General features: G+C 41.9%; 6 protein-coding genes and 1 long non-coding RNA gene across 7 annotated transcripts; 5 read left to right on the forward strand and 2 right to left on the reverse strand.

Annotated features, from left to right (window-relative positions):
- Nucleotides 1-1,790: 1,790 nt before the first annotated feature.
- LOC122624395 (protein phosphatase PTC7 homolog) lies at nt 1,791-3,338 on the reverse strand. The gene has a single exon (XM_043803916.1). The coding sequence runs from the start codon at nt 3,214-3,216 to the stop codon at nt 2,095-2,097; it is 1,122 nt and encodes a 373-aa protein (XP_043659851.1). The 5' UTR covers nt 3,217-3,338; the 3' UTR covers nt 1,791-2,094.
- A 1,401-nt stretch (nt 3,339-4,739) lies between these two features.
- On the forward strand, nt 4,740-5,702 carry LOC122624705. Its single transcript, XR_006326501.1, has 3 exons — nt 4,740-4,775; nt 4,852-5,215; nt 5,284-5,702. It is a non-coding gene; the product is annotated as an uncharacterized LOC122624705 (long non-coding RNA).
- Nucleotides 5,703-10,374: 4,672 nt separating this feature from the next.
- LOC122624697 lies at nt 10,375-11,175 on the reverse strand. The gene is made up of 2 exons (XM_043804371.1): nt 10,998-11,175; nt 10,375-10,916 (listed from the first exon to the last, which is right to left on the reverse strand). The coding sequence occupies exons 1-2, from the start codon at nt 11,055-11,057 to the stop codon at nt 10,704-10,706; spliced, it is 273 nt and encodes a 90-aa protein (XP_043660306.1). The 5' UTR covers nt 11,058-11,175; the 3' UTR covers nt 10,375-10,703.
- Nucleotides 11,176-12,697: 1,522 nt separating this feature from the next.
- On the forward strand, nt 12,698-13,339 carry LOC122624703. The gene is made up of 3 exons (XM_043804377.1): nt 12,698-12,806; nt 12,865-12,954; nt 13,017-13,339. The coding sequence occupies exons 1-3, from the start codon at nt 12,735-12,737 to the stop codon at nt 13,209-13,211; spliced, it is 357 nt and encodes a 118-aa protein (XP_043660312.1). The 5' UTR covers nt 12,698-12,734; the 3' UTR covers nt 13,212-13,339.
- Nucleotides 13,340-14,280: 941 nt separating this feature from the next.
- Nucleotides 14,281-14,770, forward strand: LOC122624768 (WAS/WASL-interacting protein family member 3). Its single transcript, XM_043804460.1, has 2 exons — nt 14,281-14,388; nt 14,467-14,770. The coding sequence occupies exons 1-2, from the start codon at nt 14,317-14,319 to the stop codon at nt 14,680-14,682; spliced, it is 288 nt and encodes a 95-aa protein (XP_043660395.1). The 5' UTR covers nt 14,281-14,316; the 3' UTR covers nt 14,683-14,770.
- A 3,957-nt stretch (nt 14,771-18,727) lies between these two features.
- On the forward strand, nt 18,728-19,007 carry LOC122624876. Its single transcript, XM_043804619.1, has 2 exons — nt 18,728-18,893; nt 18,958-19,007. Exons 1-2 carry the CDS (start codon nt 18,728-18,730, stop codon nt 19,005-19,007), a joined length of 216 nt encoding a protein of 71 aa, XP_043660554.1.
- Nucleotides 19,008-20,115: 1,108 nt separating this feature from the next.
- Nucleotides 20,116-23,201, forward strand: LOC122624403 (sodium-coupled monocarboxylate transporter 1). The gene is made up of 5 exons (XM_043803925.1): nt 20,116-20,477; nt 21,316-21,475; nt 21,535-21,600; nt 21,677-22,767; nt 22,829-23,201. Exons 1-5 carry the CDS (start codon nt 20,239-20,241, stop codon nt 23,076-23,078), a joined length of 1,806 nt encoding a protein of 601 aa, XP_043659860.1. The 5' UTR covers nt 20,116-20,238; the 3' UTR covers nt 23,079-23,201.
- Nucleotides 23,202-25,408: the final 2,207 nt, after the last annotated feature.

The following is a 25,408-nucleotide window of genomic DNA, read 5'->3' on the forward strand; positions in this document are numbered from 1 at the left end:
TGATTAACAACGGAAGTATAGATTTGGCCCATGAAAATGCTTATAACGATGAAGGCACAACGAATCGATGGCCTTGGCTGGGCACTTAATGGCATTTCGCCATAAATCAAATCGCCGACTAATTGTGCAGCAGTAAAGAAACGTTTGCTTAGGCAAAATCTGTTAAGGAACTGAACAATTTTTGTTTCGTAGACTTTAGGATAAAGGATATTTTTTGTAATTAGTTGAAAAAAGGTTACCCAATCGATAAGAACTTTAATTAATTGCGTGCACATTTCCGGACTGACAAACAAAACGGCTGAAATAAAACAATAAACGTAAATAACTTTCAATTGAATAGTTTTGTGGCGGCAAATTCACGTTGTCCTCGTGGAACGGGTGCGAAATTCTGTGGCCATTAAAACCCAGGATTAAGAGGAGTGAGAGGAGTGAGGGGAGTGAGAGGACAACTGGCATTTCCGCTCGACAATGGTCCGCCATTAGCAGCATTATTCTTGCAGGGCGCCCAGTGCCATTTGAAGGCCCCTTTTGGATCGCTGGTGGTCCATAAAGTCCTCTATAAAACCCCTTCTCTGTGGAACACTTTTGCAAGTGTCCCTCTCATATGGGTTACGCTTTTCCGTCCCTCCATGTTTGATTGTAATTTTGTAATTTTCTCAGTTTATTATCTGTCAACATTATCGCACACACACCACACACTCACACACACACAGTCGACCGAAACGGGCATTAAATTCTTGGCCGTCGCCATCGCTCTTATCTTGTGTCGCATAAAACGCCGAGCGACTTTCGCATTTCCACATTTCCACATTTTCACATTTCCAGCACGCACAACAAATAAACTCATCGAATTTCTCTTGTTAATTGAAATAAAACTATTTCAACTCCATCTCTATCTCCATCTCCATGTCCTTTGACCCCCTAAATCAACTTGGGCTTTCAGGCCGAAACTTTTCATTTGTTTCACTTGGGGTTGCAAAACTTTGTGCCAAACACCCCAAAGATACAAAGATACGAAGATACTGAAAACCATAGACTAGAAATTTCTATTAGTTTTGAATTTTCGATTTGAAAATCAAACTTCGCCTGATTTGCGATTCTTGCATCGTAGTGCCAAGTTTGCGCCCAAAGTAAATGCGAATTTGTGGCGCTACTAAGTAAAAAGCCACTTAAAATATAAAAGTGCAGTCGTGAGTGCCAAAGAAAGAGACAGCGTTACAGCAATGTGAAAGAGAGGGAACTACTCACACACACTCACACGAAACTCATAAAAATGCTTTGTGGTTGGGAATTTCTTTTCGCTTTTATTTTTTGCTGTTTTTTTTATTGTTTGATGGCAAGGTTTTTGTGTCCCATTCCCAAAACTCTCGCTCGCTCGGAATTCTTCAGCTTTGGCTTCTGCTTTTGAGTTAACTTTTTTTTTGCCTTTTTTTTTTGCTTTTTTCCCACAAACTTTACAAAGCATTAACACCTCATAGATGGCAGACACAAAAGCGGGGGTTAAGAGCGCAAAAAATCAAGTTAAAAGCCACAAAACTCCAAACTCAAATATCGTATGTCACGTCACACATTGGCAGGACCACAAAAAAAAAGAACAGGAGGAAAAAGGGAGAAAAAAGGACATCGCTGCAAAGGAGTGCACGAAGATGGTAAAAATTTGATTAAGTTTATTAGGGCCACGACACTCACTTGACATTTGGCAAAGATTTTGTTTCCCAACTTGTTCATGGCTTATTGGCCACTTTGTGTCGCTGCGAAAATAACAAATAGCGCAAACAATTAAGCCATTATTTATATGCAGTCTTTGGTAAAACAAAAATTTTATTACACCTAAACAATTTGAGGGGATAATTAGCAGGAAGGCTTAAAAAGAAAAAGATGCTCGCCGAGTTAAATAAAAAGTAGTTTCAAGTTATAGAAGGTTTTTGGGGCCAACTTTTCCGAACAGCTGCTACCAACAACTCTACACTGTCAGTAAAATCTGCCAGAAAGTGGCCGTTCTTAATTCAAGGGGTATACGTATAAAGCCTCGATGATCTGCCGCTGATCTTCCTGCACCTTCGTGTCCCCCTTTCGATTCTCCGGGTGGCAATGCTAGACGACAGTGGCCAGTAGGACCGTAATGTCATCCGGTTTTCCACCCGACGCATCGATGTTGAGTTTCCGGGCATTCTGACTGAACGGCGAATCGTGCTTCGGATTGAGGCTCAGAGTGCGGGCCATCAGGGCCACCGCATTGGCGGCCATTTGCAGGCGCACGGGATTGGCGATGCCCGACACTTCCGCAAGGACCTCCAGGAGGAAGCTCTCGGGCACATTGTCGTAGACGCCATCGGTGGCCAGCAGTATGACGTCGCCCAGTTGCACGGGAAACTGTATGGTGTCCGCCGCTTCGGGTCCATCCGATAGCGCCTTGATGTCCTGTCCCGGCGGCGGCGATGCCAACTGATAGGGCGTGTTGAAGTGGTGCTGCTGCTCCTTGGAACGGCACACCACCTGACCGCAGCGCACCACCAAGAAGCCACTGTCCCCGATATTGGCCGTATATAGCGTGCTGTTGGCCCTATTCAGTGTGAGAATACACGCCGTGCAGCTGCCCACAATGGGGCACTTTTGCTCGAGGAGATCGCAGTAGGCGCGTTTCAGCAGCACTTCCGGTCTTTTGGGCGCAAAATCCGCGCCATGCGACATGCGTTCGCAGGATCGCATTAGGAACATGCTGAATTCGCCGGGATCAACGCCGTAGTTACGCCAACCGCCCACGCCGTCGGCCACGCCCATTATGTAGGCCTGCGGATTGGAGGACATGAACCAGGCATCCTCGCCAAACTTGCCGCGATTGTACTGCGAATGCATTATCTGATCCTTGGCAAAGCCGCAAGCCACGCCCACCAGACGCGGCAACTGAGTTTCGATTTTATGCTCCTGCCGCAAGTAGTCGCCCTCGCCCACCAAGTTGCCACCGCCTCCGGTTGCCTTGGTTCGTGCCCTTTTACGGGGATTCTGGCACTGATGCTGCGCTCTACCATCGCCGATATCCTCCTGGCATTTCTGGGCAAGCTCCTGGCCCGATCCGCGCCACAAGCGGCGCAAGAACTGGCCACCTTCGTGGGTCAGAAGCAGCGCTATCTCCAGCAGTTGTTCGCAGCAACTGATGAATGCCTGCTGAATCGTGCGACGAGTTCCGCCGATATCCACACTTATTTCCACATCCATCGTCGGCGCTTATCCTTCCTTGTGAACAAAACACTGTGTGTGTGTGAGCCGAAATCAAGGCGATTGTGTGCTAGTTAAACGAATGCCAAACAACAAATAACATTTTTACGTTTTTTAAACATATTCGGACTAAATCAACGCCAGCTATCTGCATATATCTAATAGTTATAGAAACTTATTTTCTGCCATGTATTTGTTCATCTTATCGAATTATTCTGCCATGTATTTGTTCATATTATCGAATTAATGTGCTTATTCAAACTAATCGCTGCTATTGAAATATTTAAGTCCTTGTAATCATTTTGCCTGTAATCATTTTGGGAAAACCAATACAGAGTACTTTACCCATAAGCCTTTATTCATTCATCCCGTTTGCCCGTTCCACAAGGAAACCTCTGGAAATGGAGGGCTCAACTCAATTATGCACAATTACGGACACAAACAGATACCAAGTGGTGCCACATGGGGCAAGGGGCATGGGGCATGGGAGCTGGAGGAATGCCCCTCGATCTGCAAATCCCCATCACCGAACCAACCGACATTTTTGGGGCTTCCCCGTGGACTGTGCACTTTTTTGGTTGTTGTCTGGGCATCGGAAGGCAGTCGCTGCAATTGCAGTTGCATTTCCAGTTGCACTTGCAGATGTGGCACTTGAATTGCATGCATAGCTCATTGCTTGCCCCTCGACTGGGATGAAGTGGTGCAGCTGCGATGTGGGTGCTGCAGGTGGCGCTGCACTCAAAAAAAACAAAAAAAAAAAACCCTTTTTAATGAGTTTATAAGAAACTGTTTTCTATATGAAGTATTATTATTATTTGAGTGCAATATTCATATAATAATGTTAATAAGTTCATCTACTGCTCAGTTAATTTTGAAATCAAAGTGGCATTGCAAATTATGATTCTCTTACATTTTTTTGCACTGTGTGCTGTTTTTGAAATACCATTGAATTGCTTAAATACATTCATCGTCGTCATCGCTTAATGGCTTGCCTTTTTTGGTTGCCATGTCTACTTGGGTTCGTGTTTTTGGTTTTCGGTTTGAGTTTCAGTTTGGGTTTGAGTTTGAGTTTGGGTTTGGGATTGCTGCAAACCAAAAAACGGCGATGCAACATATGCGAGTGGCATGAATAAACGGCCTGCTTGAACGAGTGAATGAATGAATGAACGAATCACTGGCTGAATTGGATGCCTGATATGAAGTGCAATCAATGCAAAAACGTTTTCAAGTGCCCAGCAGCATGCAGCTAGTCAGTTAGTCAGCCATCCAGCCATCCAGCCATCCATCCAGCCATCCATCCATCCATCCAGCCATTTATCCAACCATCCAGACTAGACAATCCCAGCACCAGATGCATTTTACACCCCCCACCCAGTCACCAAAAATGTGGCTTTTCCACTGGAAGGGGAATGGGAATATTAGATGCACACCAGAGCCATGTGTGTCGATGTGTCGGTGTGAAAGGATTATTCACACACTATTGATTTCAAATTGAGTTGACTTCAAATCCATCTGAATTGACAGCAGACGGCAGCTGGCAGCTGGCAACACACACATACGTACTATGCTCACACTCATTATTTCCAAATTTCCGAGATCCCAGCCAGGAAGTTGACTAATGAATTTAATTTGCAGTGGGTGTTGAGGCAAACAGAGTAGAGTAGAGTAGCGCACAGGAGCCCCAGGACACGCAGGATTCACAGGAATCATGGGAATCACAGGAATCACAGGCACACAGATCAGCGAACCGGGAACCAACTGATTGACTGCTCCAGCCGATGTCCTGATATCCTGATGTCTGCTATCCTGATGCCTGCTATCCTGATGCCTGTAAGTAGGCAACTGGTTTTGTTTACCCACTCGAGGAATTGATTGTCATTGCCGGGCTGCCACAAATATCTGACACCAAAAAGGATTGTTGCACCTGCATTTCTGCATTTTCCTGTGCAACGACACATTTCGTGTGTTAATGTAAATATAATTGGGAGCTAACTTACCGGTAAGTAAAAAGTAATCTCTACCCTGCGCAACGAACAAAAGGAGTAAATGTTGCTGTTTTTCTGTCAGTTCTTTGCAAATGCCAGACAATCGTGTGCTGGTCAAGAGGACAAAGCTGAGCTGGAGCCGCAATTGTTGACTGACCAATGATCAATTTAATAGGAAAACAATATTGATGGCCGGGCCGAGTGGCACTTGGCTGGCATTTCCTGGCCCAAGGAGTGGAGGATGCTCGAAAGGCGGAAGTGTTGCGGTTTTTGGTTAAATTCAATGGGGTACGAGTAGCAAAGTCCGGAGTTTTGTTTGTTTGCCTCGAAAACTTGGCAAACTTTTGGTGTTGTGTGTGTGTTGTAACTAAATTTTCGAGAGGACAAAGGGCAACACTTTCACTTCGTCTCGGGGAGAACTCTCTGTGTTTGGTTTCTTGTGGTTTATTATTCACGCCTGAATTGATTGTAAATTAAAGTTTGTGTCGTTGTGCATTTTGAGGTCAGCCTATGGCAAAGTTTTCTTTTGTGTGTGCCAGTGTGTGTGTGTGTGTGTGGGGATCTTGGGTCCTTGGGTCCAGCCTTTGTCCTCTGCTGTCCTGCCATCCAGTGAGTGAGTTTGTCTATGTGTGTGTGAGTGTGTGTTGAAGTGCTGTAGTCCTGGGCCCTTGATGATGCCCAGCCATATTAGAAGCCAAAAGGCATTCGAGTGCACATAAGACGATTACACATCATTTAACCGAGGCACATTGCAAAACTATGGGCCCCCGTCCACCTCGAAGTTCCCATCTCCTTGCGAGGTCCTGTGTAATTGTTGCTCCTTCTTATTGACTGCTGCATATTGATTATAGCACCCCGTCGCCTTGGAGCTTCCCTGCCAAGTTCATTTTCCTCATTTTCCTCCTCGACTTGGCTTGACTTGACTTGACTTGACTTTTACTTGAATTGCCTTGAATTGACTTGACTTGATTGCCGGCATTTCTCGTTCTTGTTTAAAATTCAATCGCTGCACTCAACTGTGCACGAAATGTATTCATGTGTGTAACTCCAGTTTGGGTGTTTTTGAATTCTACATATACATACATATAAACTATGCGTGTGTGTGTGCATATACTTTGGTGTTTGTTGCGAGACAAAATTAATTTGGTGTTAATAAAGTGAAAGTGCGGCCAGGCTTCGGTCTTTTGTCTGTGCCATGGAGACTTAAAGTTTAAGAAGGCCTAAATTGATTGCCACTCGAAAGTTTAAAGAGCCACGTTTGATTGGTGCACTTGGAAAGGGATATGTTTAAATTTAAGTTTGACTTGAATAGCTTGAATAGCTTTGTGAGTTTCACTAGCTTTTGTGTAATGCATCAATGAACCATCAGGTTTTAACGTAAGTGAAATATTCTTGAAATCATAAAAATACTGGGCACTAGTCTCAATGCCCCATGGCTGCGAAAGCGATCGTGCAGCAGGATGTTGCAACAAAGAAATAGGGTTAGATAGAAGGTAAAAGACTCAAATGTAAGTGCCACAAAGTGTGTGCAGTTCAAGCAAATGAAATGTAAAGTATTCCCTTCCCTTGCTGATGGCAGGATATTAAATTATTTAGCAAGCAGCATTATTTGCACCATCGTATGTTAAATGTGTAAACATATCTAAGTATGTGGCATGGTGTGCATGTGAAACTCTGCTGCTAATGTCCTGTTTCGCAGGATACGCCGCCTGATACTTTTCTGATCCTTTTTGCCTGCCCCACGTACGCCGCAAAGTACCTGTTCGTTCGCTTGGGAAACGTTGTGTACTTGGGTCAACTGAACTGCTTGCTGCTGCTCCTTAAGCTGCCAAACTTTTGCCACTTGCCACTTGCCACATTGCTGCGTCGAGTGGGCGAGCGGCTGCCTTCACAGGCTTAACCCCATTCAAATGGCTACGAATCTGATGCAAATACCTATTTTATTTCATTTATAGGGTATTTATAGCGAATAAACCAACTTAAGTTGTAGATGAAAGCTTATTTTTTATATTCTTCAGGCATATAGACAACGATGAGTGAGCACTGTTGACACTTCCGACATTCGGCTCTTAATGGGTTAATGCGAACGGGGCAGCTGGCCAGTGTCCAGGCATGCACTTGACGGCTGCTTGCCCCGCCCCTGGAAAATGCATCTCCTTTTCCAGTCCGCCGTCTTGGTACATCAAAGTTGGTTGGCAACTTTCGAGTTGAGGAATTTTCGACAAGGCGAGCTCGGACTTGGCGGAACTTTTGTTACTTTACCTTTGCCTGCCTGGGAAAAGCAGAAGGAAAAGGAGCAAAGGACTCAACTCGGCAACCGAAAAAGGAGGTGGAATTAGAGGCGGCAAGTTTAATTGTTGTGTGTTGTCCTGCCTTTTGGCCGGGGCACGAGTATAAATTCAAGCGGCGCTCAGGTGTCCTTAGTGGTGTTCTAATTACTAACAAACTTAATTTGCTACAAGTTATTTTCTTGCGGACACCGCTTACTCGTACTTCCACTACCACTGCCACTTGCACTGTCTTTTTATGAGCATGGCCACTTGACTCGCCACTCCTTTTGGGGCAGCACACTTAAGCCCACGCGAATCCTGTCCTCTTATTTTCGAGAGTTTTCGCTGTGCCGAAACACGAGGGTCGCAGGATCCAGGATCCCCCGAAAAAAGAATAAACTCAGGAACTAAGTCCGTAGATAGCTCTTGGCAAGTAGTCCTGTGACAGGGGAACTGGCAAATTCACTGGCATGCAAATGAGTGCGATTCCCAGCTAGTTTTCCAAATGTTTACAACTAAGTTGGTAATTTAAATATTATAAATAGCATATTTAATATCATACAACGCATATTTAAGTTTATTAAACAAAGCTTGCACGATCGGAAATCAAATAATAAGCAAAGTAGCATTAAAACCAAATCAGATATTGCCCCGAGATAAGCTAGGAAAATATTTGTGTTATGCTGGGTATTATTAATCACAGCTCTTTTGGGCAACCTAAGCACTGTTTTTCTTGAGGGCAACCACAATCGGTGTTAGTTGCCTCCTTGGGTCAAAACTTCGACTAGTTCTCCTCGGCTCACCCAAGATGAACTGGCCGCAACCGGCACTTCATTGGCCAAGACGGCACTTGGATACGGTTTTTACGGTTTGAGTATGGCTATGAGTATGGCTATGAGTATGAGTAAGGGTATGAGTATGTGTCTCAAGACCTAGAAGACGGGAGAAGACTCCCCCTGTTGTAAATTATGCGCTTTGGCTTACAAATTGCATGTGCCTGGCAGCATGAAACATGTGGCCAGTCAACTGGCTGACTCCTGCCGAGAATGCTGCTCTTCTGTCCCTGACTCGGCATCGTCACCTTCGTCCAGCTCCTTTTGCGTACTCATAACGCTTTTCCAGGGGGCACTACCGCTTCTGGGTTGCATTTTGCATCTTAAAATGAATAGCACTTCACGAACTTATTAATATTTCATATTTATCAATCTGAAAGATATATAGATAAAAGTTCGAGACACGATTCAGCTAACTAAACACTGGGCAGTTAATAGAACTTATTAATTGCAAGTTATACATTTGTAACGATTGTATAGACCGCAGTTCATTTTCCAGGGTATTAATAGGTTCGGTGTTTCACACATTTTGCTTACCACTTGCAGCCTCCAACAGCTTCCAACAAATGCGTGGTCAAAGTTGTTTGCATGTCCGAGTTCGTAGCCGGGTATTCAAATGAGCGGCTTGCAACTTGTTTTTGCGGCAACGGGGCAACTGGGCAACTGGCAACTGGCAACTTCTTGGACATACTTTTGCCCCCGACTCAAAGGCAAATATTTTATGCTTTACGTGGTTAGGTTACTTGAGAAATTACGTGGCTTTCAGCGCACTTTCCAACCCGTTTTCATTGTCCTTTTTGATGGCGATGGTGCATGGTGTGTAGTGTAGTGTGGCAGGAAGGCCATTTCCTGCATTAGTATTTAACATGAGCTGCTGCTGCTGCCTAAAAGTATGCAAAGTTATTTCTTGTGTGCGTCTTGCGGGTTAACTAAATGCTACATCCTAACTCTAAACGCATTCAACTTGACTTTTTATCTTCCACCACCCCATACACACATCCCCTCTCATATCCCCCCCCCCTCTATCCACCCCCAACACACAGCCCCTTTGTAGACAGAATGCTTTTGTGTACTTAGCGGAACCGCAAAAAAAGTTGTAAAAATCGTGTAAAAAATTCTCGCACACAAAACGTGCAAAATGCGTTTTAGTTTGTGGCCACACTGGACTCTAATAATTTATTTTAATGATAATGCATGCTAGTCATTCCGAGTGCTGGTCAGCCGAAAGTTGCTTTCTGGGGTTAAGTAACCGCGCTGTTTAACTGACTGACTGACTAACTGACTACTTGACTAACTGACTGACTGACTGAGTGTCACATTTTAACCCAAGAGAATGGGAAAAAGAAGTGAGTTTATAGAGCACCCAGCCCGAAATCAGTTTTCGTGGATATATTGTGTTCGTTGGCCTAATGATATGCCAGAAATATTAAGTGCTCGCCACGCCCACTTGGACAGTTTGGGGGGCGGGGCGTGTCGCATATAGCGCATCATTGTAAAACCCTTTCGGCAAGACAAGTGCAAAGTTTTCTCCACAAAAACTTTTATGCTACCATAAAACTTGTGCATTTTTCTACAAAACAAAGACGAAACAACCAGCAAAAGACAAAAAAAAAGTGGATAAAAACAGCCGAAAAACAGAAACAGAGTTGGTCTCACTTTTTTTTTTTTGCTGTCTCCTTCCATTGCTTAAAACAAAATGCAAATAAAAAAGTTTTCCCTAGTAGGGCCGCTTTTTCCACGGTTTTTCTTTTTCTTTTTTTTTATTACTTTTCTAAGAACTACTTGGGCTGAAGGTTGCTTTGGTTGGGTGGGGAAAACCACAACGGTGGGTGGTTTATTGGTGGCAAGTCGCTTTAGCCCGCGGGCCAGAAGCAAAAAGGTTTGACCCAAAAATCCGGCAAGGGAATTGCTCTTTTACCACATTTATGGTGTCTTGTAATATTTCCACAGCAGTTAGAAATATATAAAAATATATAATCTACATGTAACATATTTTGTTCTTTAAATATTGATCTGGATTAATTTACTTAATTACTTTACAGTTAAGATACAATATTATGATGTACGGATTATTAAAAAAAAAACTTTATTACTTTACAATCACACTCTTACTACGATTTAAATATACAATATTGTTAGTTGACATGTTTTATATTATTAAAAGGATTTATTTTTGGGGTGCGGGGTCTGCGGTTCTAGAACAAACTGGCATTTAATGTTTTTAAAAGCTTTTATTTTAAAATTATCATCATAAATAGTTTAATAAAAAAAAATGATTAAAATAAGTATTGTTTTTGAATATTATCCACATTGGTATTGGTTGGTAATGTAATGTATTTCAATTGGTAATGGAGATGACTTTGGGTATACTCGTAAGTTATGAGTATGAGTAAGAACTCCTATCTCCGCTTGATATCAACGCCTTTTTGCAGAGGAACTCGTTCCCAGAGCTGTCGAAATCCGCCATCCGCTTTGCGGGGATTGAAATGCGCGATCGTGTCTCTGGTGTAACCAGTCAAAACTCGAGGCACTTCGGCGGAGAACTCTTCGTCCAAGTGGTGATCGTCCTCGTTTCCCAGGAAGTCTTCGTCCATAAACTCCAATGCCAAAGTCTTGAAAAAAAATTTAATTTTTAAAAACCTTCTTCAGAGTTTGTTCAAATTTTAGCGAACATTTCTTTACGTTCAACGCACCATTTGGATGGAAAGGGCGGCCACTGCCAAGAGGGTAAACAGTTTAAAAAGAAAAGCCATGACCGGAATGGAAAATAATAATAATAGAAATAAAGACCGTAGAAATAAAGCTCGTAGAAATAGAATCCCTAGAAAATATGCCCGTAGTTAAAACACCTCGCAGAACATTTTACGTGGAACGACGAATGCGAACTGAAATCGCGATTCAGTAGCGATTTGAGCCCAGCAAATCGACTGAAAGGCATTATAATCGCGGCCCCACGTGTGCCGCATACCAAAAAAAAAACCATAATAGTAAAAAAAGCTCCATTGACCCTGCCTCTAACACTATATACTCGTATACTCGTATACCCGTATACTCGTAGTACATGGGGCTTATTTTTAGCCCACGGCGTCATACCCACCGCCCACTTCTCACTTCTCACCTTTGCGATTCACCTGTCGGCTCCGTTGACTCATTCAATTGCCCGCTTTAATAATGGAAATTGCTGCTTTTTTTGTATGCCACTAATACGAGTAGCAAAACCGCTGTTGCCGCGTTTGATTTGTGTTTTAATTTCCATCAATGGCTTTGCGAGTTATTGACCAGAACGCAAATGAAAAAAAATACAAAATAAATAAAAAATAGCAATAATAACACGGTGTGCAATTTATTTGTGATGTATGAGCGCAAAAAGTGTCACTTGTTCTGTTTGGCGGTAAATTATGACCACTGCTGGGGAATTGGATTAATCGCGAAAATATAGCCGCCAGATATTCAATTATTACTACAAATTGTTTACAGTTAAGCTAAAATAGTAGAAATGGCAGCCAAATATTTAATTATTACTTCAAATTGTTTATAGTTAAAGATAAAATAGTAGAAATGAAATGAAATCTTTACTTCAAATTGTCTACAGTTCAAGTTGAAATAGTGAAAATTGCAGCCAAAACGTAAAATTGTGTACAGTTTAAGCTAAAATAGTAAATATTTAATATTTACTTTAAATTGTTTACAGCTTAGGCTAAAATAGAAAAAGATGCAACCAAGTTTAAGCTAAAATAGTAAAAGTATATTTAATATATACTTCAAATTGCCTACAGTATAAGTTAAAATAGTAAAAATGGCAGCCAAAACTTAAAATTGTCTACAGTTTAAGCTAAAATAGTAAATATATAATATTTTCTTCAAATTGTCTACAGTTTATGCTAAAATAGTAAAAATATTTAATATTTGCTTCAAATTGTCTACAGTTTAAGCTAAAATAGTAAATATATAATATTTACTTTAAATTTTCTACAGTTTAAGCTAAAATAGTAAAAAGTGCAGCCAAATATTAAATGTTTACTTCAAATTGTCTACAGTTTAAGCTAAAATAGTAAAAATATTTAATATTTACTTCAAATTCTCAACAGCTTAAGCTAAAATAATAAAAAGTGCAGCCAAATATTAATATTAAATTGTTTAGAGTTTAAGCTAAAATATATTTAATATTTACTTCAAATTTTGTACAGCTTAAGCTAAAATAGTTAATATAAAATGCCCACCCAAGCTCCTAGAAAAGTGTGACTTAAAAACGTGAGGCTGTTTTAAAATGTTAAGTCTCAACTTTTCAATAGCACGATTTATATTAGGTCCACCACCTAATTTGAACTTATCTTCGTGGTAAATTAAAATCTTACGGATACAGTATTTCGCCTATAAATACGTCTTTTTGGAGCTCTCTTAGCTCAGTTTGAAATAAGCCTTACTTCAAGATGAAAATTACCATTGCCATTCTAGGACTTTTTGCGGCTCTCATCTGCAGCCTGCAATCGCCAACCGCAGCGGTAAGATCCTTATACGAATATTAGTTTATATACTTTAGTAAAATTCCATTTTCGCCAGTGTGATGTTGAAGCAGTTTATAATCAAGCCGTGGAATTCTGCCAAAATTTTGGATTTGTGAACATATTCTTTTGCACCGGCCTGTCTTTCGTAAGAAAACTTGTTAATACATATGAAAATTACTTAAGAATTATACAACTATTACCATTTAGGGTGCGAGCAACGAAAAAGTATTTGAGCAGCTGAAAGCTCAACATAAGTTGGTGTGTGCAATACCATTTTTTGGTGAAATCTGCAAACTCTGCGATTTTTCGACTACCATTACCAATAATCAGAATGCCACGATTTCAAGCAATTCAACTGCAGGCGCCACCCGAACTTTGAAGCTTGAGCATCTGACAAACTGATGTGATCTTTAGACAAACTTCTGTACTGGAAAACGAGCGAGCCCAAGGATATTGAACTTATAAGATACTTAACCAACTTCTTTTTGGCATGTCTGCCGTTGAATAAATTACCCAAGCATTGCAAAATATTCGATGTGTTTTAATAAATAAACCAAGAAGAGATTTAAGCATAGTTGTAATAAAAACTGTTCTTAGTGGGCTAGAATAAAGGAACTAAATTAAAAACTCTAAAAAATATGTATTTGTGCTATTTATCTTCGATTTAAAATTCTGGGGCATAAATGAGTATTTCTAAAAAGATTTTAAGATTGCTTTAAATAAAATATTACTTAAGGGAACAAATAAACTTAAATCGCACTTATAGAAATCCCTAGAAAGTACAAAAACATTTTTGCTACTAAGTAAAAAGTTAAAGTAAAATGCAAACTTTGTGTTTAAGGAACTTCCTTAAAAAGATTTTAAGATTGCTTTAAATAAAATATTACTTAAAGGAACAAATAAACTTAAATCGCACTAAAAGAAATTACTAGAAATTACAAAAACATTTTTGATACTAAGTAAATAGTTAAAATAAAATGCAAAATCAACTGACACCACAAATTTTATCATATTTATTTATTTCTATGTATGACTGTATAATACATTATTATTTGTAATATTACTTAAGGTGAAGAAATTCCTAGAAACTACAAATACATTTAAAGTAATACATTCACAGTTAAAGTAAAATACAAACTTTGTGTTTAAGGAACTTCCTCCAGATATGTTATCATATTAATTTATTTATATGTATGGCTGATTAAAACATTATTATTTGTTAAATTACTTCGGGTGAAGCAAGAAGGAGGTACCTTTATGTTTATCTTTAACCATTTAAGGCGATTTAATTGCTTAGAAAATCGTTTCCATAAAGATAGTTAACTCACGACTATCACGATTGGTATTGAGACACGACTTGAGTTAACTTCTTATCGGCAGAAAATGTAATAGGAAAAGTATAAACCTCTTATCGCCAGAAAATGTAATGGGAAAGGTAAAGAAAGTCCTGTCCATAAAAGGCGACGTTTTGAACTTGGAGCATCAGTTTGAATTGTTTCGAGTCACAATGCAGATTTCCCCAGTCGTTTTTGGCCTCTTCTTGGCTTTCTTCTTCGGTGCACAACCGACAACATCAGCTGTAAAGTCACAAAGATCACTTGCACAATATTTATGTGATTGCATAATTTAATTGATATTGATATTGATATTTTTGCAGTTTCGGCCACCGCCACCGCCACCACCACCGCCACCGCCACCGCCACCGCCATTGGGTATTTTCTGCAGATATTTCCCCAATGCTCTTATATGCGAGGACTTAGGTAAAACAACTACACCTGCACCACCTGGAAATGCAACCGGCAATGGAACTTCTTCGGCAGGAGGTCAACTGCGTTCATTGTTGCCACCATATGATTTCCCGAGCTTGGGTTAACTGGTGATAATACCACCAGAATATATATATTGCAATAACCTTTAGTTTTTGTACACTGGCATGCCAATTAAAAACTTCCAAGCATAAATACTTTTGTTTATAAATTCCTGAAGTGAAGAATCGATATTTGCTCGCTTTATAAACAGCCAGCTAATTAATCAGTGATTTATTAGTTAAATTCTCCACTCCCCCAGCAAATGAAAAAAATTTCCATATACTTAATCACCCTGCTGGATTCCACACACCTCGCAAAAGTCCTTCGGTAAAAATTCAATTAATTGCGAGCTCTATCGGCGAATGCAATCGCTTATGAACTCATAAGCATAAGCACTCATCAGCGCCCTCCACTTTTTTGTTTTTTTTTTTGTTTTGTTTTCCAACATCTAACATCAACTTATTACACACTGTGCCCCGTATTTAGTGGACATAGTTAAAGATCGTTATCCAATTAGTCAAAAGCTCGTGTAATAAATTGCCCGAATTAAGGTGCGGAATTTTAATTACATAATTTACGCGTGCGTTGCGTGGCCATCGAAGATCCCTGGCCGGGGTATGGGGTATGGTTACCCCACCATTAGGCCACCGAATCGGGGATTTCTGCTCAAAGTCCAAAGTCAAAACTAAAAGGGACAAAAAACAAAAAAAAGAATAAAACAAACAAGTCAAGCGCAGTCGGAAAAGTGCGTTTGATAGCTCATCTTAATAGAAAAGTACACGCAATTTGGGTGCGCGGTCGGTTGGTTGGGTCATTAGAAAAATGACAGTAATAACAATAATTATGAATTTTATCCGATTAACGGGAAGAGCCAACTAACGGCTGTATATATTCAAATATTTAGTGCAATGCGTGCCATTGAACAATTAATTCTTATCTAGTTGGGCTGATGCAACAGTCCCTCCGACTTTTCACCCCTAGCCCCTAACCCCTGACTTCTGACTCCTGACCCCTCACTCGTGACCCCTGACCCCTAAGCCCAGACTTCTGACTCCTGACTTTCGAGTGCTGACTGCGGACCTCGGTGGCATTTCTCACATGTCATCGTGAGCCAAACTGTAAGAAAATTCAGGATCATATCATAAAATGAGTTTACTTGAATGTTATATGACTATATGTAGAAAACACATAAAAGGATCAGTTCATAAAATGAGTTTGAATGATCACAGGCAATGTAATGATTATGTATAGCAAACCATTTTGGAATTATATATTTCTCTCAGTGCATCACCAACTGTGGGGCAATTGCGTGTCAAATGCGCTCAATTTTGTTATGACAATGCGATGTAATTAGGGGCCACGCATAGGCCCGATGACGATGACGATGCCAAAGCCCATAATATATGAGTCCTGAGTCCCCGAGTTCCACTTCCCATTTTCAGTTCCACTCCATTTTCACCATTTCCACCTACCATTTCCACCTAGCAGTTCCAGTAGCTAATCGCCATCCCAGTTTTTGTTTTTGGGTGTGTTTCGCGCACTTGATAAATATTGTAAATGGCAGCACCCATTACATGCCTTTCCCACCGCTGATGACCGAAGTGTGAATGACAGTGGCTCGCTGGAAAAACCGGGGGGTAGCATTTTTATGGAGCCGCTTTTCCGAGGGTGGACATTTGCATATGTAGTGTCACTGCCTGCTGGGTGTGGTTTCAAATCTAATTGCTGCAGTAGGATGTAAGAAAATAGTTTGGTACGCTTACTATGGGAAGGCCTTTGCAAATAGAGTTCGATACCACAAGTATTTCTTTTATAAATATATATAATATATATATAATATTTATGTATAAATATGCATAGTATAGACCTTCCCCCGCATTAGTTTGAATCAGAGAACTGCAAGAGTGGCATTTTTTGCCACCCGAGAGTCTGGTAGGCACTCGAGTGTCTGTGTTAACATAATTACTGAAAAACGAAAAAGATTATGCCCAAAATCTATAGATAGCCTTCTTTTTTGCCTTAATTTTACAAAAATTGAAACAACAGACATTTCTTTTTTATATATTATATTATTGGCTTGGTTAAAATTTGTAATATTTGCTTTCCATACTTAACTTTATAAATGTATAATTTTACTTTTTAAAATGATAAAAAAACAATGGTACTCACCCCTTTCCTCAAGCTCTTTCCACGTCAGAGCTGACAGCTGGTTGTAGCTCCAAGAAAATAGCTATGTAGCTCAGGCACTTCCACTTCCTCCAGTAGGTCGAAATCACATTATTGATATCCTCCGCTGCCATATATCACATATCACATATCACTGCACCACTCACTCACAATTAGTATTTAAAAAAAAAACATCGAAAAAGTGGTTTGGTTACGTAGGACTTTTGAGAAGCGCAGAGGAGGGCACATATATTTTGGTATTATTTAGTATTAAGTATTTAGTATTATTTAGTATTAAGTATTTAGTATTATTTAGTATTAAGTATTTAGTATTATTTAGTATTTAGTTCTTAGTATTATTTAGTATTTAGTATTTTTCATTATTTCCTTTTCATGTAATGTTATACTTTCAGCTATCTTACTTATAATTTTATAATTTCGCTTTGAATGCCAGCTAGAACAATAGAAATATAATAGTGTTAATTAAGTATAAATATTATTTAGAGTGTCGGTGGCTCGCTGCAGTTCTCTGGTTGGAATTCGGCAGCAGGAAAAGAGGCTTAGGAAAAATCGGGTGCGGAAAAGTAGGGGCAACTAATTAAAACCACTTAACAAATGCTTTCTCAACTGTAAAGTTGGCTATAAACAACGAACACACTCACACACACACACGTGCAGAGAGACATATGCAACTTGAAACAAAATTAAAAAGCAAATAATTTTCATGGCATTTTCCGAGCAAAGGGGCGCAAAAAAAAAAAAGAAAAACACTCGCAAACGGCGAGCAAAGAAAACAAGAAATTCCAACATAATTCCAAATAATATTACAACACCTGCGAAACGGTTTTGAGTGGCCCCCGCCAAAAGTGGGGGACGGATATACACATATATGCACATATACATATATTTATATATATATATAAGTATATATATATACATGTGTGCGAAAAGGGCTTTTTCTTGAAAAATCGCTCCACTGGAATTAATTAATTTGCCGTTGACGCTGTAGCGCAAAAAAAAAATACACAAATAAACAAGAAATGCAGGGGAAAAATCAGCCAGCGAAATCAAAAAGAAAAAAACCAGGAAAGATATATACGACGACACCCACTCATGCAAATTACAGGGTAATTAATGCTCTGTAGTAATTAAAAACAATATTTTCTAATTCATACAGCACACAAAATCACAGTAAACGAACTTTTGCAGTATAAGAGTAAATAGGAATGCCAGTAGTATTTTTACCATAAGTCTATTATATTTTATTATATAAATAACCGATTTAGGAAGCAGTAATAAAGCCGACTTGGAAAAAGTAGCGCATTCAGAGTATCTGTGTATTCAGAGTATTCATTTGAAGAGTGGCGTGAATAAAAATTCACTGGGTACCCACTGCAACGCGTTTTCAAGGTGCAAAACGCATACAATTTTTGATTCTGATTCACCTGAGTGTTTCTGTGTAAGTGTGTGTGTTTCTGTGTGGGTGTGTTTGTGTTTCTGTGTAAGTGTGTGTGTTTCTGTGAGTGTGTGTGTGAGTCGGTGCATTTGTGTGAGTGTGTCTCCAGCTGTGTGTGTAGTGGCACTTGCTGCTCATTTTATGCTTCGATTACCACTAAAGTGCAGACGTTTTTTGCCACAGCTGAAGCTGAAAACTGAGGCGCAAGCCATCTGCATTTTGAATAAGATTTTTAGTTGTACAAAATATTACTTCATTACAAGCAATTATTTGAAACTAAATACCTTTAAATACCGTTTGTGTTGAAACAAAAAATGCGAGATATAAATCGGTTTTAGTGATGGGTCATTTGGCAAGTATTGAAGCACAACGATCCAAACATTTATGTGCCGTAATCGACCGTGATAATATTTTGATAAGAGCGGCTCTATAAAAGTGCCCAGTTCTACAAAATCCAGAGCACAGTTCCACAGTTACCAATCAAAGCAATGGCCTATAACCTTTGTCTTCTTCTGGCCCTGATTTGTGTCCTTTTTATGGGTCAGCATTGTTGGGCAGCTTCATCGGCCGATGATTTGGCCAAATTCGGGGAGATGGAACGATCCATCAAGGAGCTGACCAGTTCCATCCTGGCCATGAGTGGAGCTGCTCCCGGTGGGTTTACTTTCATAGAATGCCATATGAATTATTCAGTATTTTGATTTCATTTTCATTGCAGGCATTAGACCCGCGGCTAACAATGTTTGGCCCGAAGAACTTCAGGCCTAGGTTTTGGCCAAAAACCAGTCAGCTCGGTCTACTAAATCGCGTTTAGCAGCTCTGCAGTTTATTATTTTGCAATACTATAATTTTTTTTTTTTTTGGTTTGGTTTGGGTAATAAAGCATTAGGCACAACAGAAACGTACTTGCATACGTAGTTTGTTCTTCCAAAATCGTGTAATTTGCTGTGTATTCTTGGGTACAGAAGAAAAGCGACTTGATCATTCAAAATCACATTGACACCCGCAGTTTACATAAGCAAATCCGAGGGAACGCAATCCAAGTGCCGATCGCGTTTGTGGGCAAATGGAGTGAGACGGAGGAGGGGCGGTCACAAATTGCCGACTAAATCTAATCAAGTTAATTTACACAGTCGCACCCCATTCCATCTGCACTGGGAAATATGCGAAGTAAGTCTTATTGGGAAGTTAAAAATACTTGGGAACTACTGGGAATACTAGGGAGTAACTAGGAGAGTGTGGATAGTTTAGAGTGCTGATAGCTTAGAGTTTTGATAGCTTAGAGTGTTGATCGCTTAGAGTGCTGATAGCTTAGTGTTTTAGTTGTAATTTGTGTATATTTTCATAAAGAATAATGCTAGTTTTTTTTAAGTGCAACCAATTTGCCTTCCAAGTCCCTCGATCTGTGCACTCGCCAAGGCAAAGACAACGCGTCGGCTTAAGTGCCCCGCTGGCGACTCAATTTGCTATACTGCAACCACTGACTCAATTAGCCCAGTGGGTGGTTGGGTGGCTGGGTTGGTGGCTCTGCAGGCCATTGAGGTGGGTGGTGGTGGTTTGGTGGATAAATCAGCTGGCCAGTCAGCTGTTGTGATCCAGATCCAGGCAAAGTTTCAGTCGCCATCGCAGCTGCCACGCGAAAAGTGACGACGATCTCGCCGGTCTGTATAGTGTGTGTGTATGTCATAATATCATTAATAAAAATATAAAACAATAATAGTCGTTGTGTTTGTGTGCTTGCTGTGTGGCAACAGCTCAATTGCACTGCCATCTGCCATCTGCCACTGTGATCTGGATTCTGGGATCTGGATTCTGAAATCTGGAATCTGGGCTCTGGGCTCTGAAATCCGAACCATAACCCACCAGTCACCTCTGATGCGTGCCTCCGAGCGGTGCGATCGCTGTGTTTTTCTCCATTTTTTTCCCCATTTTTTCTCACTTTTTTTTTGTTTGTTGTTTTGAGTGAGAGTGAAGTGAAGTGAAGTGAAGTGCCGGGAAAATGCACGTGGAGGAGCTGAGAGCCAGCCTGCAGAGCTTCGGATGGCCGGATTATGTGGTCTTCTGCCTGATGCTGGCCATTTGTGCCGTAATTGGCATTTACTTCTGCCTGCAACTGCGTGGCGAGTCCAGGAAGAAGAAGTCCTTCGGCGAGGAGGAGGCGGCCACTAGTGCTGCCTCGTATTTGGTGGGCGGCAGGCAGATGAAGATCTTCCCCATCACCATGTCGCTGATATCCAGGTGAGGCATGGCTTCAAAATCTATGAAAATAACTCCTTTTCGAATGAACAGCATAGCACACTTTTGGGCACATTTTTCAATGTTTAGCTACTATATTTAAGTAGCTTATATATTAAATCCCAAAATAAACTGCTAAGAACGCTTGAGGAAACTATAAAAATCTTGACACAAACCAACTTAATTAGGAGGAATTTCCCCTACTATAGCCACTTGCTGAGTATATTATAAAGTCGAGCATTCCCCTCGCACTGCCATGTGCTTAATGTGCCAGAGATAAGATCGGATTAATCAAAGTTCCTCGAAAAACCCCTTTTGCTTCGCAACTAACTCATACAGTCATAGATAGAGTGACATAGTGTAGGTAGGTCGGTAGTTTGCTCCAGTTTTCGAGCCGTTTTAGTACGCTGCCTTTATTTTTAGCATACTTGCACAGAGCTCGCTCCTATCAACGCACCAAATCAAAATGTTTCATAATTAATAATTGGCTTCCACGTTCGCGGGCCATTCGAGCTACCCGCATATGCAGGGCATTCAAATTGGCGACGCTCAATTGGCGTCCACTTTCCCACTTCCCCACCTCACCTTCCCCTTTTCCGAAGCCCCAAACCCCAAGCCCCAAATACCCACCATACATCACCAAGTAAGAGCTAAGAATATATGGCAACTTGCCTGGGACACCAGAGAGAATTGCGACGACATTGGTGCTAATTGAATTGCATAAAACGCACTTTGATCTCCTCCCACACTTGATGGCTGATCGTTTTAAGGTCAAGGCGACTTTTTCAAGCCAGAAATATATATTATATATGTTTTATTTATATTTATATATTTTTTTCAGTTTTATATCTGGCATCACGCTTCTGGGCACGCCCACAGAGGTGTATCTCTATGGAGCTCAGTACATGTACATCATGGGATCGCTGGTGCTGATGGGCTTTTGCATGTACTACTTCTTCCTGCCCGTCTTCCACGAACTCAACTTGATTTCCACCTATAAGGTGAGCTATTTACCTCACTTAAATTGCACATTAATTTGAAATGGAGCATTTTGTGGCAGTACTTGGAGCAGCGTTACAACAGAAGCTTGCGGCTTTTCGGCTCCGTCATGTTCATTGTGGCTTCGGTGGGTAAACATTGATTATAGCTAGACTTGCTTTTATAATTTGTTTCTTCTTTTATTTGTTGTATCAATTACCCAGTTGCTTTGGCTGCCAATTGTGATTTACGTGCCGGCCATAGCCTTCAATCAGGCCACCGGCGTGAACATACACATAGTGACGCCCATCGTGTGTGTGGTGTGTATTTTCTACACCTGCATCGGCGGACTGAAGGCGGTGGTGTGGACGGATGTCATCCAAACGCTGATCATGTTCGGCGCCATGGCCCTGGTGCTGATCAAGGGCACGCTGGACATCGGTGGACCGGCGGTGGTGTGGCGCCGGGCCCAGGAAACGGCTCGCCTGGAGCTGCCCAACTTCAGCGGGGATCTGAGTGAGCGGTACACGTTCTACTCCCTGGTTTTGGGCGGTGTAGCCCACTGGCTCAAGTCGAATGCCATCAGTCAGAATATGATACAGCGCTATCTATCGCTGCCCACGCTACGAGATGCACGCATTGCCATTTGGACATTTATCGCCGGTGTGCTGGCCTTCCTGATGATCTGCGGCTACACGGGTCTCCTGATCTATGCCACCTACTCGCAGTGCGATCCCTTGGAAACGAAGCTGGCCCAGCGGAATGATCAACTCCTGCCGCTGCTGGTCATGGAAACTCTGGGCTCGTATCCGGGTCTGCCCGGCGTATTCGTAGCCGGTGTGTTCAGTGCCGCCCTGTCATCGCTGTCCACCGGTTTGAACTCCCTATCCGCCGTCGTGCTGGAGGACTTCGTAAAGACGTTTAGGAAGAGTCCACTGAGCGAAGGACAAACGGCGTTTGTGATGCGCAGTGTGGTCGTTGTGTTTGGCATTGTATTCGTGGCGCTCGTGTTTGCCGTCGAGAAATTGGGCGCCGTCCTGCAGCTGACCATCACGCTGTCGTCGGTGGCCAATGGGCCGCTTTTGGGCATCTTCACCGCCGGCGTCATGTTGCCATGGGTTAATTCCAAGGGCGCCCTGCTCGGCGGCTTCAGTTCGCTCATCGTCATGGCCTGGATGTGTGTGAGTGCGCAGCGGGATCTGGTCACCGGCGATCTGGTCTACAAGAGGAAGCCATACTCGACGATGGGCTGCAATTACACGTTCGCCGGCGAGCCACGCGAGTTCGCCAGCCTGCCACTAGATGGCGCCAGCAGGTGAGCAAAAATCTATCAAATATTTCCTGAGGAAATGGTACTCAACTTCAATTTTGTTTAGTTCCAGTGCCAGTGCGCCCTTCCAGCTGTACCGCATATCGTATCTGTATTTCACGCTCTTTGGCGCTCTGGTGACGATTGTGGTGGCCCTGGCCACGAGTCTCCTGCTCCGGGAATCCGACTTGGATGCAGTGGACACACGTCTGCTCAGCCCGTTCGTGCGGCGCTGGCTGGAGCGACGTCGTCATCGCCGATCGCAGATACCAGCTCCGGGTCGCAAGTCCAGCAGCAAACAGGAGACGAAGACGTGAGGGGGATTTGTTCAATGGAGATTGGAGGATGGCGAATGGAGATTGGAGGATGGAGGTTGGAGGTTGGAGGTTGGAGGTTAGAGGTTGGAGGTTGGAGCATGAAGGTTGGTGCTGACCGGCAACATTGTGGCAAAGTTCCTTTCGGTAGCTTAGCAAATATTTAAAATAAAACACAATTCATAATTATTTCGGCTCCCGTGTCCGTGCTGTGCGAAATGGGTTCAAAGCAGTTTCCTCTGCTGCTGCCCTGTGCTCCGTGCTCTGTAATTAGAAAAATGCCCGCAGTTATGGGACCAGGACTCGAAAAATGCCCAAAATGGCCAAAATGGGTGAAATGGGCAAGTGGAGAAGGCAGCGGATGTGGGTGCATATAACCCGACCCGACAAATCAAAACGCCGGCTGCCCAAATAGACGGAAAATCACAAGCAGCACAAAAAAAAGTGCGGGCCACGAATTGCTGATTACAAAGTCGAAGATTAACATACTCTCATTGATGCAAAGTATGCAATCGACAGTGCACAGATCACAGAGATCACAGCGATCAGAGGTCAGAAATATATGCATATACTTTATAGGGTCAGAAGGGCCTGCTTCATATTTGCCAACGAATCCAGCATACCCTTTGGCTCGACGAGTGGCGGGTATCAAAAGGGCCGGAACCAGAGAGCCCCCGTTGCAAGTGAGGGTTCCGCTTTCAAGTGCCAGGCACAAGTGATTGGGCAGTGAACTCTGTCTGGCCAAGGTCAAGTGGGTTGTGGGTGACCCCCCCACTCCAGCACCACCCACCACCCAACAGGGGGCGGGTGTGGCTAACCCAAAGGGTTCCGTTTTCACATTAGTTTTACCCTGTGCCGTTAATTGAATATTTACTGCTTTTCATGTGTGGTCGGTTGGTTGGTCGGTTGGTCGGTTGGTCAGTCTGCATCCGAGTGTGGGGGGAGGGGAAGGGGGGTTTCCCAACTATTTTCCGTTTTGGGTCACATGGCCCCCCATCTTTATTTGTATGCTTAGGTCGTTTATGCAGCAAATTGAATTGTTAATGAGCTGACAAATGTTTGCGAAATTAGTTTTTGCCTCAGTCAGTCTGCCGCCGTGCAACTCCTTCATCTACGTACTTACTCACCTACTTGCTCCCCCAAAAACTTTTATCGATGATGAAGACGACATATGCCACATATGGGGGCACATACTTCTGCGAGTGCAGGTAGAACACACGCTTGCCTCGAATTTTTGTCTCTTAATTAGCCGTCTGCAAAAATAATTTGGTACAAAGCGCAGAGACGGCGGCGAAAATATCATCAGAATGCATAATGACAGTTTCCGGACTCTGTGGGTTTTTCTTTTATTTTTTTTTGGAAAATCTGGACAAAAGCGTGGCTGACACAGGTGCGCCACCTCGCGGCATATTCAAAAACTATGCTGCATGCTGCATGGCCAGTGACAGGGGTTAAGGGTTAAGGGTTAAGGGTTACAGGGCGGGGGGCTAAAGGGTTAAGGGGGAAAGGGGGAAGGGGGGCACAGCGACAGTTGTCATATGGGCGGATTGTTTTTTGGCCACGACAGGAAACGGAAGCTGGCAGCGCTAACGTGCCAAACTGCCAACTGCCAACTACAAAAGCCAACAACTCCTCGCTCTGTTAACTTGTTTATGTCGCCGTGTTGCTTTTGTGTTACTTTTTATGCTCAAACATAATTTGCTCACTCCCCAGTTCCAGCCCAATCCCCCATTCATTATCCTTTTGGTTTAAACAAAGTCATGCCAGTTGAATTCAAAACCTAAGTTATTAATCAAACATGATCATAAATATGATCCAAAATAATAATCAATAAAATTTGTGAGTTTAATTGCTTGGTAAAACCTGTTACCCCTTTTTGCTAATATATATTATATAATATATATAATTTGTTAAATTTTTAACTATATTCCGAAATTATAGGGTATTTTAGTTCTGCGATTTTCACCCATGCAATTTTGCAGCAAAACAAAGCCTTCGCGTGTGTAGTTCCGTTTCCTAATTTTCAGATGCCTGCTGGCCATATAAATGCTAGTGACAATTTGCAACGGGCCCACCTCAAGCTCCTTAACCCCCTTTTTAACCCCCCTTTTAACCCCCTTTTTAACTCCCTTTGTAACCCCTCTTAACCCCTTTGAACCCCTTGGAAACCCCGCTCTTAACCCCTCAAGCAACAAAACGGCACAAAAGTCATTTTTGATTGTTTTCATGAAAATGAGCATAGAAAAATTATAATTAAAATTCATATGGAAATTGTCGAAAAAAGCAGCCACTACACTACAACATGGAACATGGCGAGAACAATGGCCCACTGA

The sequence above is a fragment of the Drosophila teissieri genome, chromosome X (assembly GCF_016746235.2).
Source record: "Drosophila teissieri strain GT53w chromosome X, Prin_Dtei_1.1, whole genome shotgun sequence".
In the NCBI taxonomy this organism is placed as follows: Eukaryota; Metazoa; Arthropoda; class Insecta; order Diptera; family Drosophilidae; genus Drosophila; species Drosophila teissieri.

Excerpts from the sequence above, each read along its gene's own strand:
- LOC122624876 (XM_043804619.1), top strand. The coding sequence starts at position 18,728 with ATGGCCTATAACCTTTGTCTTCTTCTGGCCCTGATTTGTGTCCTTTTT. Across the intron at positions 18,894-18,957 it reads CATGAGTGGAGCTGCTCCCG|GCATTAGACCCGCGGCTAAC; the intron begins GTGGGTTTACTT and ends TTTTCATTGCAG.
- LOC122624403 (XM_043803925.1), top strand. The coding sequence starts at position 20,239 with ATGCACGTGGAGGAGCTGAGAGCCAGCCTGCAGAGCTTCGGATGGCCG. Across the intron at positions 21,601-21,676 it reads TCATGTTCATTGTGGCTTCG|TTGCTTTGGCTGCCAATTGT; the intron begins GTGGGTAAACAT and ends TCAATTACCCAG. Across the intron at positions 22,768-22,828 it reads CCACTAGATGGCGCCAGCAG|TTCCAGTGCCAGTGCGCCCT; the intron begins GTGAGCAAAAAT and ends AATTTTGTTTAG.
- LOC122624697 (XM_043804371.1), bottom strand. The coding sequence starts at position 11,057 with ATGGCTTTTCTTTTTAAACTGTTTACCCTCTTGGCAGTGGCCGCCCTT. Across the intron at positions 10,917-10,997 it reads CCGCCCTTTCCATCCAAATG|ACTTTGGCATTGGAGTTTAT; the intron begins GTGCGTTGAACG and ends TTTTTTTTCAAG.
- LOC122624395 (XM_043803916.1), bottom strand. The coding sequence starts at position 3,216 with ATGGATGTGGAAATAAGTGTGGATATCGGCGGAACTCGTCGCACGATT.
- LOC122624703 (XM_043804377.1), top strand. The coding sequence starts at position 12,735 with ATGAAAATTACCATTGCCATTCTAGGACTTTTTGCGGCTCTCATCTGC. Across the intron at positions 12,807-12,864 it reads TGCAATCGCCAACCGCAGCG|TGTGATGTTGAAGCAGTTTA; the intron begins GTAAGATCCTTA and ends CATTTTCGCCAG. Across the intron at positions 12,955-13,016 it reads TTTGCACCGGCCTGTCTTTC|GGTGCGAGCAACGAAAAAGT; the intron begins GTAAGAAAACTT and ends ATTACCATTTAG.
- LOC122624768 (XM_043804460.1), top strand. The coding sequence starts at position 14,317 with ATGCAGATTTCCCCAGTCGTTTTTGGCCTCTTCTTGGCTTTCTTCTTC. Across the intron at positions 14,389-14,466 it reads CACAACCGACAACATCAGCT|TTTCGGCCACCGCCACCGCC; the intron begins GTAAAGTCACAA and ends ATATTTTTGCAG.